The 14,963-nt window shown below is 24.0% G+C and overlaps 2 protein-coding genes across 5 annotated transcripts; both read left to right on the top strand.

Annotated features, from left to right (window-relative positions):
• Positions 1-8,144: 8,144 nt before the first annotated feature.
• On the top strand, positions 8,145-11,308 carry LOC112638527. 3 transcript variants are annotated; one of them, XM_025410406.1, is made up of 3 exons: positions 8,145-9,218; positions 9,915-10,106; positions 11,280-11,308. In XM_025410406.1, the coding sequence occupies exons 1-3, from the start codon at positions 9,036-9,038 to the stop codon at positions 11,289-11,291; spliced, it is 387 nt and encodes a 128-aa protein (XP_025266191.1). In that variant the 5' UTR covers positions 8,145-9,035; the 3' UTR covers positions 11,292-11,308. The 3 variants fall into 3 exon arrangements, 2 of the variants coding, with proteins under 2 accessions (XP_025266191.1, XP_025266190.1); XR_003123061.1 differs by lacking the exons at positions 8,145-9,218; positions 11,280-11,308 and adding exons at positions 9,527-9,561; positions 9,647-9,831 and having other exon boundaries at positions 9,915-10,197; XM_025410405.1 differs by lacking the exon at positions 11,280-11,308 and having other exon boundaries at positions 9,915-10,197.
• A 24-nt stretch (positions 11,309-11,332) lies between these two features.
• LOC112638526 (hybrid signal transduction histidine kinase D-like) lies at positions 11,333-14,227 on the top strand. 2 transcript variants are annotated; one of them, XM_025410403.1, is made up of 9 exons: positions 11,333-11,496; positions 11,574-11,753; positions 11,931-12,017; positions 12,144-12,227; positions 12,366-12,593; positions 12,665-12,733; positions 12,892-12,960; positions 13,030-13,223; positions 14,193-14,227. In XM_025410403.1, exons 2-9 carry the CDS (start codon positions 11,687-11,689, stop codon positions 14,199-14,201), a joined length of 807 nt encoding a protein of 268 aa, XP_025266188.1. In that variant the 5' UTR covers positions 11,333-11,496; positions 11,574-11,686; the 3' UTR covers positions 14,202-14,227. The 2 variants fall into 2 exon arrangements, with proteins under 2 accessions (XP_025266188.1, XP_025266189.1); XM_025410404.1 differs by lacking the exon at positions 12,144-12,227.
• Positions 14,228-14,963: the final 736 nt, after the last annotated feature.

Here is a 14,963-nt window from a genome sequence, read left to right as displayed (position 1 = left end):
TACAAAATAATGAGAGGAATCAATTGGTGTAAAGAAAACACATAGTTGTTTCTAAGAAAAAATATGTAATTTGCAATTAACAATTCCATATTTTTTCTTAAAAACAACTGTATGTTTTCTTTACACCAATTGATTCCTCTCATTATTTTGTATATAAAAGTATGAAGGTAAGATAATCGAAAAATAAATGGTTTACTAGATATTTTATGGTTTATGTAAAATTAAGAAATTATTTCAAGCCTTATAACTCAAAAAGTACTTAATAAAAAGATACTTAATTATAGTGTTTTAGAAAGCTCTCGAGATAAGCTACAAGAATATGCAATGAAAAATAGGGGGTTCCATTAAAAAAATTGAAGGTAATCTTTATGTGACCTTCAAATGACTATCCAAGGTCAAATTTTTGCCACCCATCTTCTGTCCCCCTCGAAGTCAAGCAACTTTTATTTGAAACATTTTGTTATACATTCAAATATAAAAAAGTTATTGAGGTGGATCACTTAAAATGGCCCACCCTGTATATATATATATATACATATATATATATATATATATATATATATATATATGTAATACAAAATAAAATTAATGACATGTATAAACATTGCTATAAAAATAAATTTTATATTAATATTGTAATTCTTGCACATTATTTTTTTTTACTAATTATTTTTTATCTTAAGAATAAAAAATTTTTTCTCATTTCTGACTTTTTGGTTAGATTCTATTTACATTAGATTCTAGGGCATTCTACGAATTCTAAAAATATCTTTTAATCGAACTGCTACACCTATATATTTTAAAAGAATTATTAAAAAATATTACGATTTTTCGCGTATGATGTTTCGGAAATATGTATCTTACATATGATTGTAAAAGAATTAACTAACATTGCTAACGATTAGAAAGATTATAAAACTCTTTCGAAAATGATAGAATTCTTCAGAGACGGAGACATTAATTTTGTTCACAAAAAGTTAGCTTCACAAATTATAAATATAACGAATAATCTCTCTCTCTTCTCCCCCTTCATCCCTTCTCCCCCCCTCTCTCTTTCTCTCTGACTTCAAGAATTATATATAAAATAATTTTAAGTACTATATTATATAATATCAATTATATTTAGCAGTAAATTGATCCTTGACTTTCGTCAATTTTTTAAAGTAATTATTTGTTGTATGTATGCATAAAATTTAACAATATGATTCTTTTCAAGAATTTATAAAACATTAAGATGTTTCAAAAATACAAATTTTGCAAATATTTTAAATACTTCTCTCTTTGTATAAAATATGCTTTCGAATTTCACTAATTATTATATAGAATGAAAGCTCTTAAATGATTTGACAACTGTTGAAGAGGGTGGAAAATGTTTTTTTACATTATATTTCTTGCTAAATTTAATTTTCGAAACATTTTATAGGTTTCATAAACACGTTGCACGTCACAGAACTAGTATAAAGTGAATAATAATGAAATTGCACGCAAGAATTCTCAGTCGTGTTATTTAGGCTGTCAAAACGTCATTTTTGATGTCTTATAGGTGTTTTGCAGCGTAAAGCGCTGTACGCAAATTTTGACGTGATTTGTAATTATTTGTTATTGATTTTTGCATATCAGGTGATATTTAATGCACAGCTAACTTTATTTTATTTTATAATAATAGATTAATTTTTACAAATATTTCTTTGATTAAAGAAAATATATTTTTGATAAAAAACTATTAGATGTTGAGTTAAAGATTATATTGAAAAAGACACAACGGTAACTGCATCAACTGATAACAGTTTTTAATATTGACTTATTCATTGTTTCAGTTATCAACAGAATATGGCTATACTGCCAAGTATAAATAATTTTTCTGATATAGTCCTTAAAATTATATGAAAGCAACTTAAGAATATTGTTTCAATAATTATCGATAAAGTTTCAATGAGATATTTTACATATCACTTTAATACATATATCATTGATTAACAGAGATATTTAATATTATGGATTGTGATAATGGATAGTTCGGCAAAAAACATGTATTTCTTTTTGGAGATTTGTTGCAACTTTCACCTGTACATGAGTACATCCGTCTTTTATTAAATTATCAAAACTAGAAGTTGAGAAATATACTGGTGCAGTGAATTCTATAAATTAATGGTATTTATCTTTTTTTCAGTTATGATGATTTAATGACTATAAGGAGATAACGACTACAAGGAGATAATTCTTATTGAGTTATATTAACGAAAGTTAGAGTTGGAATGATAACATACTTAAATGTATCTATTTTTTAGAAACAGGAATGTAAATTTTAGAGGAATTAATTTTGACGGCTTATTACAAGAATTATGTAATTATTTGCAAACCTTACCAATAAATACAGTTTGTTTATTTCTAACTTATGCATTATGTAATATTTTAAATATTGCAATGTTAAATCATATTTCTTCAAATGAGATAAAACTTGTTGCTTAGGATCTGGCAGAATGTGTATTTAAAGAAAAAAGTTATGAAGATATTAAATAAAGATGATGAAGATAGTTTTCAAACAGTTAGAATTAGCAAGAATCATAACTGTATAATTAACATATACACATAATGATTAAAAGAAATATCGATATTAATTTAGGTCTTTTAAATGATACGATTGGTACAATTGGTACAATAAAAAAATATTACTGCTTAACTTTTATTTACTAAACAATTTCAATATTAAATATTTAAAAAATTATAACTCTGTCAATAAAGTAAAAGCTGCTTAGCAATTATTGTAACTAATATTGTTTATTATCTAATGATATCGATTGACTATGTTATTTTTTATTATATTTACGAGAAAATAAATAATGTATGCTAGTAATGCAGTAATTCAAATATGTATATATTATGCTATTTTAATGAAATGCTATTTTGATGAATTTTGAGCAAATATCGGAAAATAATCGGAAAATAAAGACAGATGTGCTATCAATTAATTTAAAAGATTGCAACAATATGATTATTACGTTTTCTTTATTTTGGTTTCTCTTTTTCTTCTATTTTTTTTTCATATGAAGTTGCGTCATTTGAAGGACATCATTTGAAGGACAAGATACAATAATTTAAATACTAAAAAGAACGTTGCAAACATTTTTTCAAAGATTCTAAATTATTTATACCATTTTATTTAGGATTGTTAGTAATTATTTGTAGTAATTTTTATGTTATTTGTAATTGCTTACAAATTATGTTATATTAATTATAACGTATTATGTGCGTTTATACGGATACATTTTGTATCTAATAAGGAGATATGAAATAGAGAGAAAATACAGAAACTAAAAATATAATAATTGCAGTATTGATTATCTTAATTATTTACATCTACATTGCTGTTTAATATTTTAACGCTGTCCAAACAATGGTCTAATCAAATGTCGTCTTATTATATTATTAATGTATGTACATGTAACGTTAGCACGCTATATCATCTTCAACTTGGGATCTATATAATAATTAACGTATAGAATTGTCACAGTTTGCGATCATGGTCGACACTATAGAAAACGTTTTAACACCTTTTTTTTAACTTTTTGTTTCCTTTTGGAATCTTTAAGAAAAGTTCGAGTTATTTAAGATTTTGCTTGAACATCTTTTCTGTACTAATTCCGTGGAGTGTTTATGCCTATGCCTTTTATTATATGTCGATTTTCCTTACAACCAGATGTTTATTCAAAGGTGTTTTGAGATTTTTCTTAATAGGGACAATTTTGTTTATGACAATAATATTTACAATCACCACCATTTGCAAACATGAGGTACACATTTTTTCTTTATGAATGTCTTATTATAACTTACTATAATATTTACAGTGAAGTAAATAACACGAAATACGATTTATCTAAATTCAAAATAATTTTTATTATTCGTTATTTTGTTATTAATTATCTGGTAAAGTCAAATTAAATTATATTTGATAAAATCTAATTTGATTAAATATGAAATAAATAATCTATTTTTTTTATTTAATGTGTATATTTATATAATGTGTATAATGTATATAATGCGTAATGTGTATAAAATAATCTTATGTTTCTCAAATATAATTTTATTTTCACTTATTGGATCATCAGAAACCAAAACTACATATATTTAATTAATAGATTTTGTATATTAATATATTTTGTATATTAATAGATTTTGTATATATCTTATATATTTCATATAAATAACTAGAATATATATTTGATAAGATTTTATGACACACACACAATATATACACATAACACACATATATTATATTGTTACTAAATACATTAATATATATTTTATGCACATATCAAGAAAGACATTTATAATATTATATATTTTCTTGTTATTGCTATTCTTAGAAATTCTATATGAGTGTGAGAAAACTCGGTCTCATAGATGATACGTTGGATCTGTTTAGAATACCAAAGGAATATTGTAAAATGAAAAATTCGGTAAAATGGATATTGATTATATGGTTTATGATAGTTTGCATTTGGTGCATAGGTATTTCTATATGGTACATAAAAAAATTTCAAGATACACAACTCGCAGTTATGGCTTGCATTATAGATTATGCTTTCTTTCTCAATGAATTGATAGATATAATGATTATATTTCTTTTAAGGTTTGTACAAGTTCCATTTTTTTAATTATGTAAGCATTATTAAAAAATTTGAATAATTTACTTTTATTAATTTTTAAATGTATATAAATTGTGTGTAAAAGTGCTATTGTAAAAATGTCGTAAAAGATGTTATTTTTATAAAATAATATAGTGTGAATTTAATAAGAATTGAAACATGCTCTTAATTTGTGACATAAATATATATTAAATAAAACAGTTTAAGCATTTTATATTCTTGAATGTTTCTTTATTTCTTTAAATTACAGATACATTGGTACTGAATTCGATAAAATCAATGATTGTATTGAACAATTGTCAAAGATAGAAAAATGTGGATTGAGAGGCACTTGGAAAAAATCTTCTGTTAATCGCTACTATGTCCAAAGCAGTAAAAATCGCGAGCATATATTATGGATTTCAATGTAAATTGATATATCTTAAAATGAAAATCAGCAAAATTGGAGAAATTATTTTAATAAAAAAGAGGATAATTTTATTAATGTATAAATATATAAATATGTTGCATCTTAATGTATTATTAATTTTATTAACACAATTTCTATTTAATTTGTGGTAATTTTGTGTATCTATTAAAAAAAATCTGTTTTTTTCTCAAAATATATATAATTGCAAATTTTCAAATTTTTTTACGTAATGTAAGAATAAACATTACTTTTACTGAGCTTTATGACAAAATAATTATTTCAATGTAAGTAATAAATGTAGATTTTTAATAATCCTTGTGATTATATATCTCTGATCGTACTTAATTTTAAATAAATAAACATTATATGCATGCATCTCTTAGAAGAAGTAGATCAGTGATTATATTTTCTTGAAGTCTTTTAAATATATTTATCTAATAATATACTATCTTTTAGGCATCTTCATTTGGAACTTTGCCGAATAGCTCGCAATATAAATGATTTTTTTGGAACGCAAATGACCCTACAGACGATATTCCATTTTATTCTTTTGACCACATCAATTTATTTTGAATATCGTATATTATTATGCTTCACTAAAGTTTCTAAAGACAATGAAGTTCGTAAACACAATATAATACTATTTGTAATTAATAACATAGGTTGCAACTTAATAGTAATAAAGTTCGTAACATTCAATTATATTTGCGAAAGCGTTAGCATCAAGGTAAGTCGTAATTTTTAGATAAATTATTAAAAAAATTATTTATTATGATATGTATATGTATACGATTTTGATTTGGTCTGATATTCAATCTTTCCAATAAATAATATTAAATCTACAGTATCTTAGGAAAGTATTTAAATTAAAAGAAATAAGAAAATAAATACTTCTCATTTTTTTTAATAAAAAATCTGAGAAATTTTTCTTTATAATGATTAATAATTTATTCAAATAAATTTGCATTTCTCGAAATTCATGTAATTATTATGAATAAAAATATAAATCTTAAATAAAACCAACTTTATCGTCAAATTAATTTTATATTATTTCAGGCGAAGAAAACTATGGACATAATCTATAAATTGACAAACCTTGTTTATTTTGACCAGATACGCGAAGATGTAAGATATATCTTCTAGCCTAAAATCTTTCGATTTTAAACAGCTTTCATTAATCAATTTTAAATAACAAATATTATAATGCAGATTTGCCAGTTTATTTTTCAATTATTACTTCAGCCATTAAAATTCGATGGAATGGGTTTGTTTTGCTTTGGATACAAATTCACTTTTAAGGTTAGTTTTTAATATTATTCATATTTGTACAAGCAAAATGTAGTTTAGAAGTTAGGCTTATGTACAAAAATATATAATAGCGATAATTATAATATATTATTTGATACTTACTTTCAGTTCATCATAGGAATTCTTAGTATTATACTTTTTATGGTTGGAATTAATACTTCTCCTTTATCTCGGGATTTACTTTCTTCCGAGAATAATTTAACATGTTTCAAGTAAATGGAAAAATATATAATTCTAAAGAGTACTATATACTAAGAGTACTATATATAATATCTCAGCTCGATATCCGCTTGATATACATTTATAACACATATATAATTCTAAAAAGTACTATATATAATATCTCAGCTTGATATACATTTTAATTATTAGAGTGTTAGTTGTAAACGATTATCGTTCATAATTATATCGACGTTATTATATTATTATATTAGTTATGCATTGTTATATTTATTGATTTATCTTATTAATTTATATTATTTGATGTTTTTGTATATATATGTTTTAAACAAAAATTTTTTTAAATATTTATAAACTACATTTTTTTATTAATTATGTAATATAAGAAAAATCGGTTTTAAAAATTTTATTTAACAAATAAATCTATGTATATACTGGTTATGCGAAAACATTGCCTTTTCTATATTGTTTTCAATTAATTAAAGACTATTGTTACTTGTTCAACTATCACAATTCTACTATCAAGTCAAATATTGACTAACGACTATCTTAAGCTACAAGTTGTGTATAATTGGCGCTAATATCGATATAATAATAGTTTACGGTATAAATCAATTACTTAATTATCTATGTGTATATGTTTATGCAATTGAATAATGTTAATTGTTAATAGTTAATAATTCATAATTAATAGTTAATAATTAGTTTTACTAATTATTACCCACACAGCATATAAGTCAGAAAGATTTCTTTAAGCTATCTTTTTAAAGATAACTTTTTGAGTAATGAAGGAAGATATCTACTAGATAAATATATTAAGATATCTGTTATAAAAAGGTGAAAGAGGTCTAAAAGACATCTTATTTAAGAAGTGTTTTATATAAGATGTATTTTCTTTAAATCGATATCAAAATGTCATCTTGAAAATGACAGTAAACTTGTAGTACATGTGCGTATGCACACTCGCGCACTGCGGTGCATATAAGCAGTATAGTGAGAAAGCATGTTTCTATCCTCAAAATTAAAGATATATTGAAATGTTATAATAATATTTTAGTTTAAATATTTCGTGTCTATAAAAGAAAATCAGCACGTTGAACACTGCGCGACAACGATTCGTTCCGTAGCCCCTCTCTCGCGGGGCAAAGAGAGCGTAGAATTGACCAATCAGCTGGCAGCGTGGCAGTGGCTTTAGATTGGTCAGAGGCTACGCTTCCCTTGCCCCGCGAGAGGGACCAGGGAACGAATCGTTGTCGCGGAGTGAACTCTACATATATTGTTACGCCCGCGACGTAACAATATGTAAAAACGTATATGTAGAAATAATTAAGACTGCATTATTAATTCGAAGGTTTTAAGGTTATAAATACAGGTAAATTTATTATCTTTAGAAGATTAAATACATTTATATTCAATTTTTCATTCTTTATTTATTAAACTTTTCATAAATCTCTCTCTCTCTCTCATATATATATATATATATAACATTTCAATTATCAATAGAATATAGCTGTTTTATTTTTTAGGTGATGCGATTAAATAATAAAATGTTAAAACGAAAATTTAAATATTTATCTAAAAGTCAAAAAAAGACGCCTCAAGGAACTTTGTAATTCTTTGGATAATAATCGAAATGATATTAATAGTCTAATATCTACATTCAAAAGTATTAAATGTGGCAAAACAGTAACAAAAGAAACTACAAGTGATTCTGAATTTCAAGATGATAAATTTATGAATTATGTCTTGAAAGAATCGAATAACAAAAATACTATCAATATTTTCATAAATAATCACAATGATTGTGAAAGTAATTCAATAGATGAAAATCAGGTTACAAATGGATTTTATAAAAATGTATTACAGGAAAAATCTCAAAATTTTAATAAAATAATGGCACGATGGGTGTGCAATCATGGCATAACTCATGAAGCAACTGGCGCTCTTCTAAAAATATTAAGAAATGCTGAATTAGATCAATTTCGCAATCTACCTTTAGATCCAAGAACTTTACTTGGAACACCAAAATCAACAATAATTCGTAGTGTACCACCAGGTGAATATTTTCATTATGGTTTAAAAAATGCTTTAACTGATCAATTGAGAATGATTGGTATCAATAAAATATCTCATGATATCCAGATAAATGTAAATATTGATGGATTGCCAATAGCCAAAAGTTCAAAAAGTGAACTTTATCCCATTCTGGGAGAAATTTATCCAAAAATTTCCGAGCCATTTGTAATCGGAGCTTATCATGGATATGAGAAGCCTAACTCCTGTAATACATTTCTGAGAGAATTTATTGATGAATATAACATTTTACATAGAAGCGGATTTAACTATTGCAATCAAATTTTTACTGTTATTGTACAATTAGAGCTGTAATTTGTGACAGTCCAGCACGATCTTTCATTACATGTACAAAAGGTCACAATGGCTACTTTGGATGTGGAAAATGTAGAGAAGAAGGAAATTATTACAATCATCGCATGTTATTTTTGAATTCGAGTGCAGCTTTAAGAACAGATGAAAATTTCATTAAACGTATTGATGAAAATCATCATACTGGAACATCATTATTTGAAGAAGCAGATTTAGGGATGGTCTCGCAATTCCCACTTGATTACATGCATCTTGTTTGTCTCGGAGCTGTAAAAAAAATCTTACAAAAGGTAACAAAAGGATCTCATAAATGTATTAAATTTTCTGCTAAAACGATAAAAGAAATATCTGTAAATTTAAAAATCATAACAAAATGGATTCCATCTGAATTTGCTAGAAAAACTCGGGAATTAGAATATCTTGATCGATGGAAAGCGACTGAATTGAGATTATTTTTATTGTATGTAGGTCCAATTGTTCTTCAAAATTATTTACCAAAGAAATATTTCATCCATTTTATTTCTCTACACTGTGCAATCAGGATTCTTTGTCACGAAACAGATTGCAAAGATAATAATAAATATGTTGCAGATTTATTGGAATATTTTGTAGAGAAATGTACTGAATTATATGGTACCGATTTTTTGATATATAATATCCATAATTTAATTCATTTAGCCAGTGATGTTTTAAAATTTGGTCATCTTGATTCTTTCAGTTGTTTTTCATTTGAGAGTTACTTATATAATATTAAAAAAACACTAAAAAAGGCAGAAAAACCTTTACAGCAGCTGCACAATAGAATTGTAGAACGTATTGCATGTAATTTTGAAAAAAAGAAAGATTTATTTTTCGAAAAACCTACAGTGACATGTAAAAATCATAAAATATCGAAAGAACTTGGTATTACCTCATATAATATTATACATTTTAATAAATTTACACTATCAATAATGAATAAAGCAGATCAATATTGTTATTTGCAGGATAGGACTATCGTACGCATTAAAAATATTTGTTTAGATCATGATGAAAAACCTATTTTAATTGGAGAATTATTGATGAATTCTGTAGCTTTTCCAAATTATCCTATTGATTCAAAGGAGTTTGATATTGCAGTCGGGAATCAATGGTCTCAACAGACAATTATCAATGCAAATAACGTTAGCAAAAAGGCTGTATGTATTCCATATAACAAATCTTATTGTTTTTTGCCCTTGCTACATTCATCTAATTGATTATTATTTTCAATCCACAGTATAAAAAATAATGATCTAAAATTAAGAATTTAAAACTTTATTATTATATTATTATAAATTAGTATTAATTATTCCTTTTATTGATTAACATAATATATATAACAATATATATGTAACATAATACATATAACAATATTCGTTTATTTGCATTTGCATTTTATTTTTATTATGTATCGATCAATAAAAGTTTCAAATTTTGTTTATCATTATTTGAATTTACGCGGCATACTGCTATCAAAAAATCTGTTGTTTTAAACTGAACTAGATGTACTAGTTTAGTATTTTTTCCACTCTACGTTGAAACCAGAAAGAGAAATTCTGAACCAATCCAGATAAAAAAATAGATCTAAAATTAGAGAGATAACCGTAGTTTTAAATAATTTAATTGTTTACAGGTATATATGAATGTGCTTTTACGAATGTATTTTTGTGTAGCTGTAACAAAGTTGCAAATAATTATAATAATATAATTTTCCTTAAAATATCGGTATTAAACGCATATGCAAATAAAACTATAATGTGCTATTGTCATTACGAAAAATAAAACTAAAATCAATTATGCAAATAAGAAACGGATTAATTAAAGTGAAGGAATAAATAAAATAACCTATATTTAAGGTTATGCTTAACACTTAAGTTTTTGCAAATTTATTATTATTAAGTGATAAACTTAATTTTTGCCGCTAAATATTGTATATGTAATATTTAGCGGCAGAAATTAAGTTTACCACCTAATATAAATATTTAGACAGTTTTGTTTTAAATATTAAGTGCTATTTCTTTCTTTAAAAATTAATTTTAATCATAAGATATATGTTTTCAATTTATTAAATATTTTATTCATAGTAAATAAAGAACCGTTGTAATTGTCTTCAACACTTGACTCAACAGTAGATTATTATGTATAAATTACTTTTATTTAACATGACTAAATTGTCACTATATATCGTTTGCAATTGATATTGTGATAAATTAAAAAAAAATATTTCCATTGATAAAATCATGTAAAACTGATTAAAATTACTTTAAAAAAGTAATCTTTTTCATAAGTAAATTTATTAATTATCAATTTTACATGAATTTTTTTTCTAGATTACTTCTTAAAAAATTGTTAATTCGACAAATATGTATTTTATTGTATTTTGGAAAGAGTAGTGTGCTACCATACCAAGTTGTTGGTTATTTAAGGAGTCTAAAATTTTTAAGTGGCCACCAAAATCTAAAAATCCTACACTTGAAAGCATTAAAGCAACATTGCCAAAAGAAAATTGGAGTACAATTCATTATAACAGGTTTATAGGACCATTTGGTAGGTTTAAAATATCAATGTATTTTATCTTCAGATTTTTAGTATATATTATTTTGAATATATATATAATTTTGAAGCTACATATAATGAAGCTAGAAGTATTGAAATCGAAGCTCTTAATATTTCGACTAATGACGAAGATGCATTTGAAACAATCACAAATAAAGCAACTAATTGTAAGCCACTTCCCATGAAACGTGCAATCAAAAAACCATATCGACTTTGTTCTTCCGATGAAGAATATGATAAGAAATCATGTAAGTATTTAAAGTCATTTTAATTTTACAAAATTTTACATTAAGAAATAAAAACATTTTACTTTTTAATATTTTGTCTTAAAATGTTATAAAGTTCTATTTCTCATATATGTATATATTTTTATAGATGTTAAAAATAAAAGACTTCCGAAACTTCAAAAAATAATATTTCTCTAGGTGAAGATAAAGAATCTAATGAAAAATCTGATGAAAATTCTAATGAAGAATCTGATGAAGCTGCAGAACAAATTCTAAAACCTTACAGTAAATCATTACAAGAAATTAACTGATTAATTATAAATTAATAATAATATATTAATTTAATAGTTTATTTAATAGTTTATTTAATTTATTAATTTATTAATTTAATAGACTCTCATTTTCTTATAGATATCCAAAAGAGTTTCCAAAAACCTCCAACCAATTATATTTCAAAGAATAATAATAAGAAATTTACAAGCGAAGATGAAGCATGTAATAACAAAATTTGGAATATAATCGATTATTTTAATATTATTCACTTTAAAATTTTGATTAAATTTATTATTCCTTTATTCAATAAAACTTAAAATTTAAATTTTGGAAAAATGCATTTAATCAATTTTTTCACAGGTGTAGCAAAGTGTTTTGTTGACAATGAAAACAATAACATAGGTTTTGAAAGTCAACCTTTGGAATATGGAAATTTCTTTAGTCAGGAACCACTTCTAACGAAACAATCTGAACCAACAAACAATAATGTTGAATCAAATAATGAAATATATATATCTGAAACATTAAATGATCTAAATGACACGAATCAACTCGACGAACAAATATCGTTGCAACAAAATATACTTAGTAAGTTAAAAAAAACGAAAATTGAAATAAATTTATGTTAATTAATACTAACAAAATAATTATCTTCGTAGATTCAGCTCAATTGGATAACGATAAAATATTAAAAAATAATTCAATTATTCATAATGTCATTGAAACTAGTAGGTATTACTTACATTTATACATTCAATAAATGAAAATTGATATAACATGAATTACATACAACAAACTTATTCTATGTAAGATTATCATTACCTCTAAAAATTAATGTATTAAAAAAAATATCAAGTATTAATCTCTATAAAAATTCTCTCTGCAGCACGTATACAAAATAATACTGACCGACAAAACGAACGACGTACGTTCGAACATCATGAATTATGTTGCGGTAAGAATAATTATGAACTTCTTATCTGTTGGTTGATTAAATTGTAATATATCCGATTTCTTTTTATAGCATCCTGTCGTAGAGATATTCAGACAATTAAAAAAACAATAAATTCAGTTTATCTTCTTGTATTGGATATGAGTAATGAAGCACCTCGCGATGCTACCAATAATCTTGCTTTAAACTTGCCTATTACATCAGAAAAAGAATTGAAAGACTTTGAAATATTACTAAAAGAAGATGCTGCAGCTCGGTCACAATATGTGAGTGATTTCATATTGTATTTCAAAATTTATGTAACATTTTAGCGTATATATTTCTTATTAAACTATGTTTTATCAATTATTTCTAATGTATTTTGCTATAATTTTTTACATTGAAAATGTCCTTACATATTTTAATTAAAGTTAAATATCATTGCATCACAGAAAAAATGATAAAAAATATCGGTGGTACAACTTTCCAAAAACATGTACGAAATGCTTTAACTGCTACCTTAACTGATCAAATGGCATATAAAATGTCATGGACAGGACAAAAAAATTCGCTAATGGTAAAAGAAATGAAGATTATGGATTTGATAATTGGTATTTATCTTTTTGCATACTATTTTATTATTTGCTTATTATTTTTCATTTTTCTTTAAGGAGTATGTTAAAACTAAAATTTAGATATTTATACGCTTAGATATTTATATCATATTAACTTTTAATGAAAACAAAGATGTTTTGCTTCTAATTTACATAGTTTCTTTTCTATGTTACATATTTATGTAATCATTAGTGATACATTTTACATTTTCTTTTTTTATATTATTTTATATATGAATAGTTTACTATAATATAAATTTTATCTTTATTGTATACCTTTATTAGTTAAATAATTATTTATAACTACTTATTTATACAAAATAAATTTTTAGAATATAACAATATTCAAAAAAAAAATCAATAAGAAAATTGAAGCATACTCCTTTATTATCCATTATAACTATCATCATATTTAATAATGATGACAATGATTATAATGAAATTCTTTCTTATTTTTTTATAAATTAATGTTGTACATATATATTTTTCTATTTGAAGTTCGTTAATATAATTTCAAAAATTGTGGAGACTAAAAATTTAGTGCTTTATAAAATATATATCTATATTCTATCTATATGTTCTAAATATCTATATAATCTAAAAAATATTTTATATTTTAATTATTTTATTTTTCTATTTCAGAGACTATAATTAATTCTCGATTAGATTCTACGATTGATAAATACAAGCTGTTATTAAATCATGGTTACAACATGCTGGCGATCGTCTTCCTAAAGAAGAAAGAACAAGCAAAAAATAAAAATAAGCATTTAAGATAAGATTAGATTTTCATTAGATCATATTAAGTAATATGATATTACTTAATATGATATTACTTACGTAATTATGATATTACTTAATATGATCTAATAAATATTCAAATTCTAATAAATATTCTAATAATAATTCTAATAATATCAATAATATGAATCTATAAATTTCAAATTACCATATTTTATGTCAATATACAAATTACATATTTTATGTCAAGCATATCTGAATATTTTTTTTAAGTGATTATATGTAACACACATACATGCACGTACGTACGCACACACACATATGCATCTATATCTGTATGTATGTATGTATGTATGTATGTTTGGATGTATGAATGTATGTATGTGTATGTATATGTATATAATAAATAATTGTTAAAATAAATTAAGTATATTATTTCAAAATAGCTATTGAAATAAGTGATACAAAATTAGTTTAATATGTTTCTAATATAAATGGCTTGCTTTCTTTCTACAGGAATCTGTAAAAGTAAATTCTAACTTATAAGTTATCATTTAATGACATTAAAATTTTCATTACAAATTTAATGTCATTTTTTAAAAATTATTTAATAATAATTATTCAAATAATAATTATTTAAATATATGATTATTTGAAGTAGCGTTAATTGAG

Source organism: Camponotus floridanus, unplaced genomic scaffold (assembly GCF_003227725.1).
Source record: "Camponotus floridanus strain SB8 unplaced genomic scaffold, Cflo_v7.5 scaffold319, whole genome shotgun sequence".
Taxonomy (NCBI): domain Eukaryota; kingdom Metazoa; phylum Arthropoda; class Insecta; order Hymenoptera; family Formicidae; genus Camponotus; species Camponotus floridanus.
This window is presented reverse-complemented; position numbering and strand designations above follow the sequence as displayed.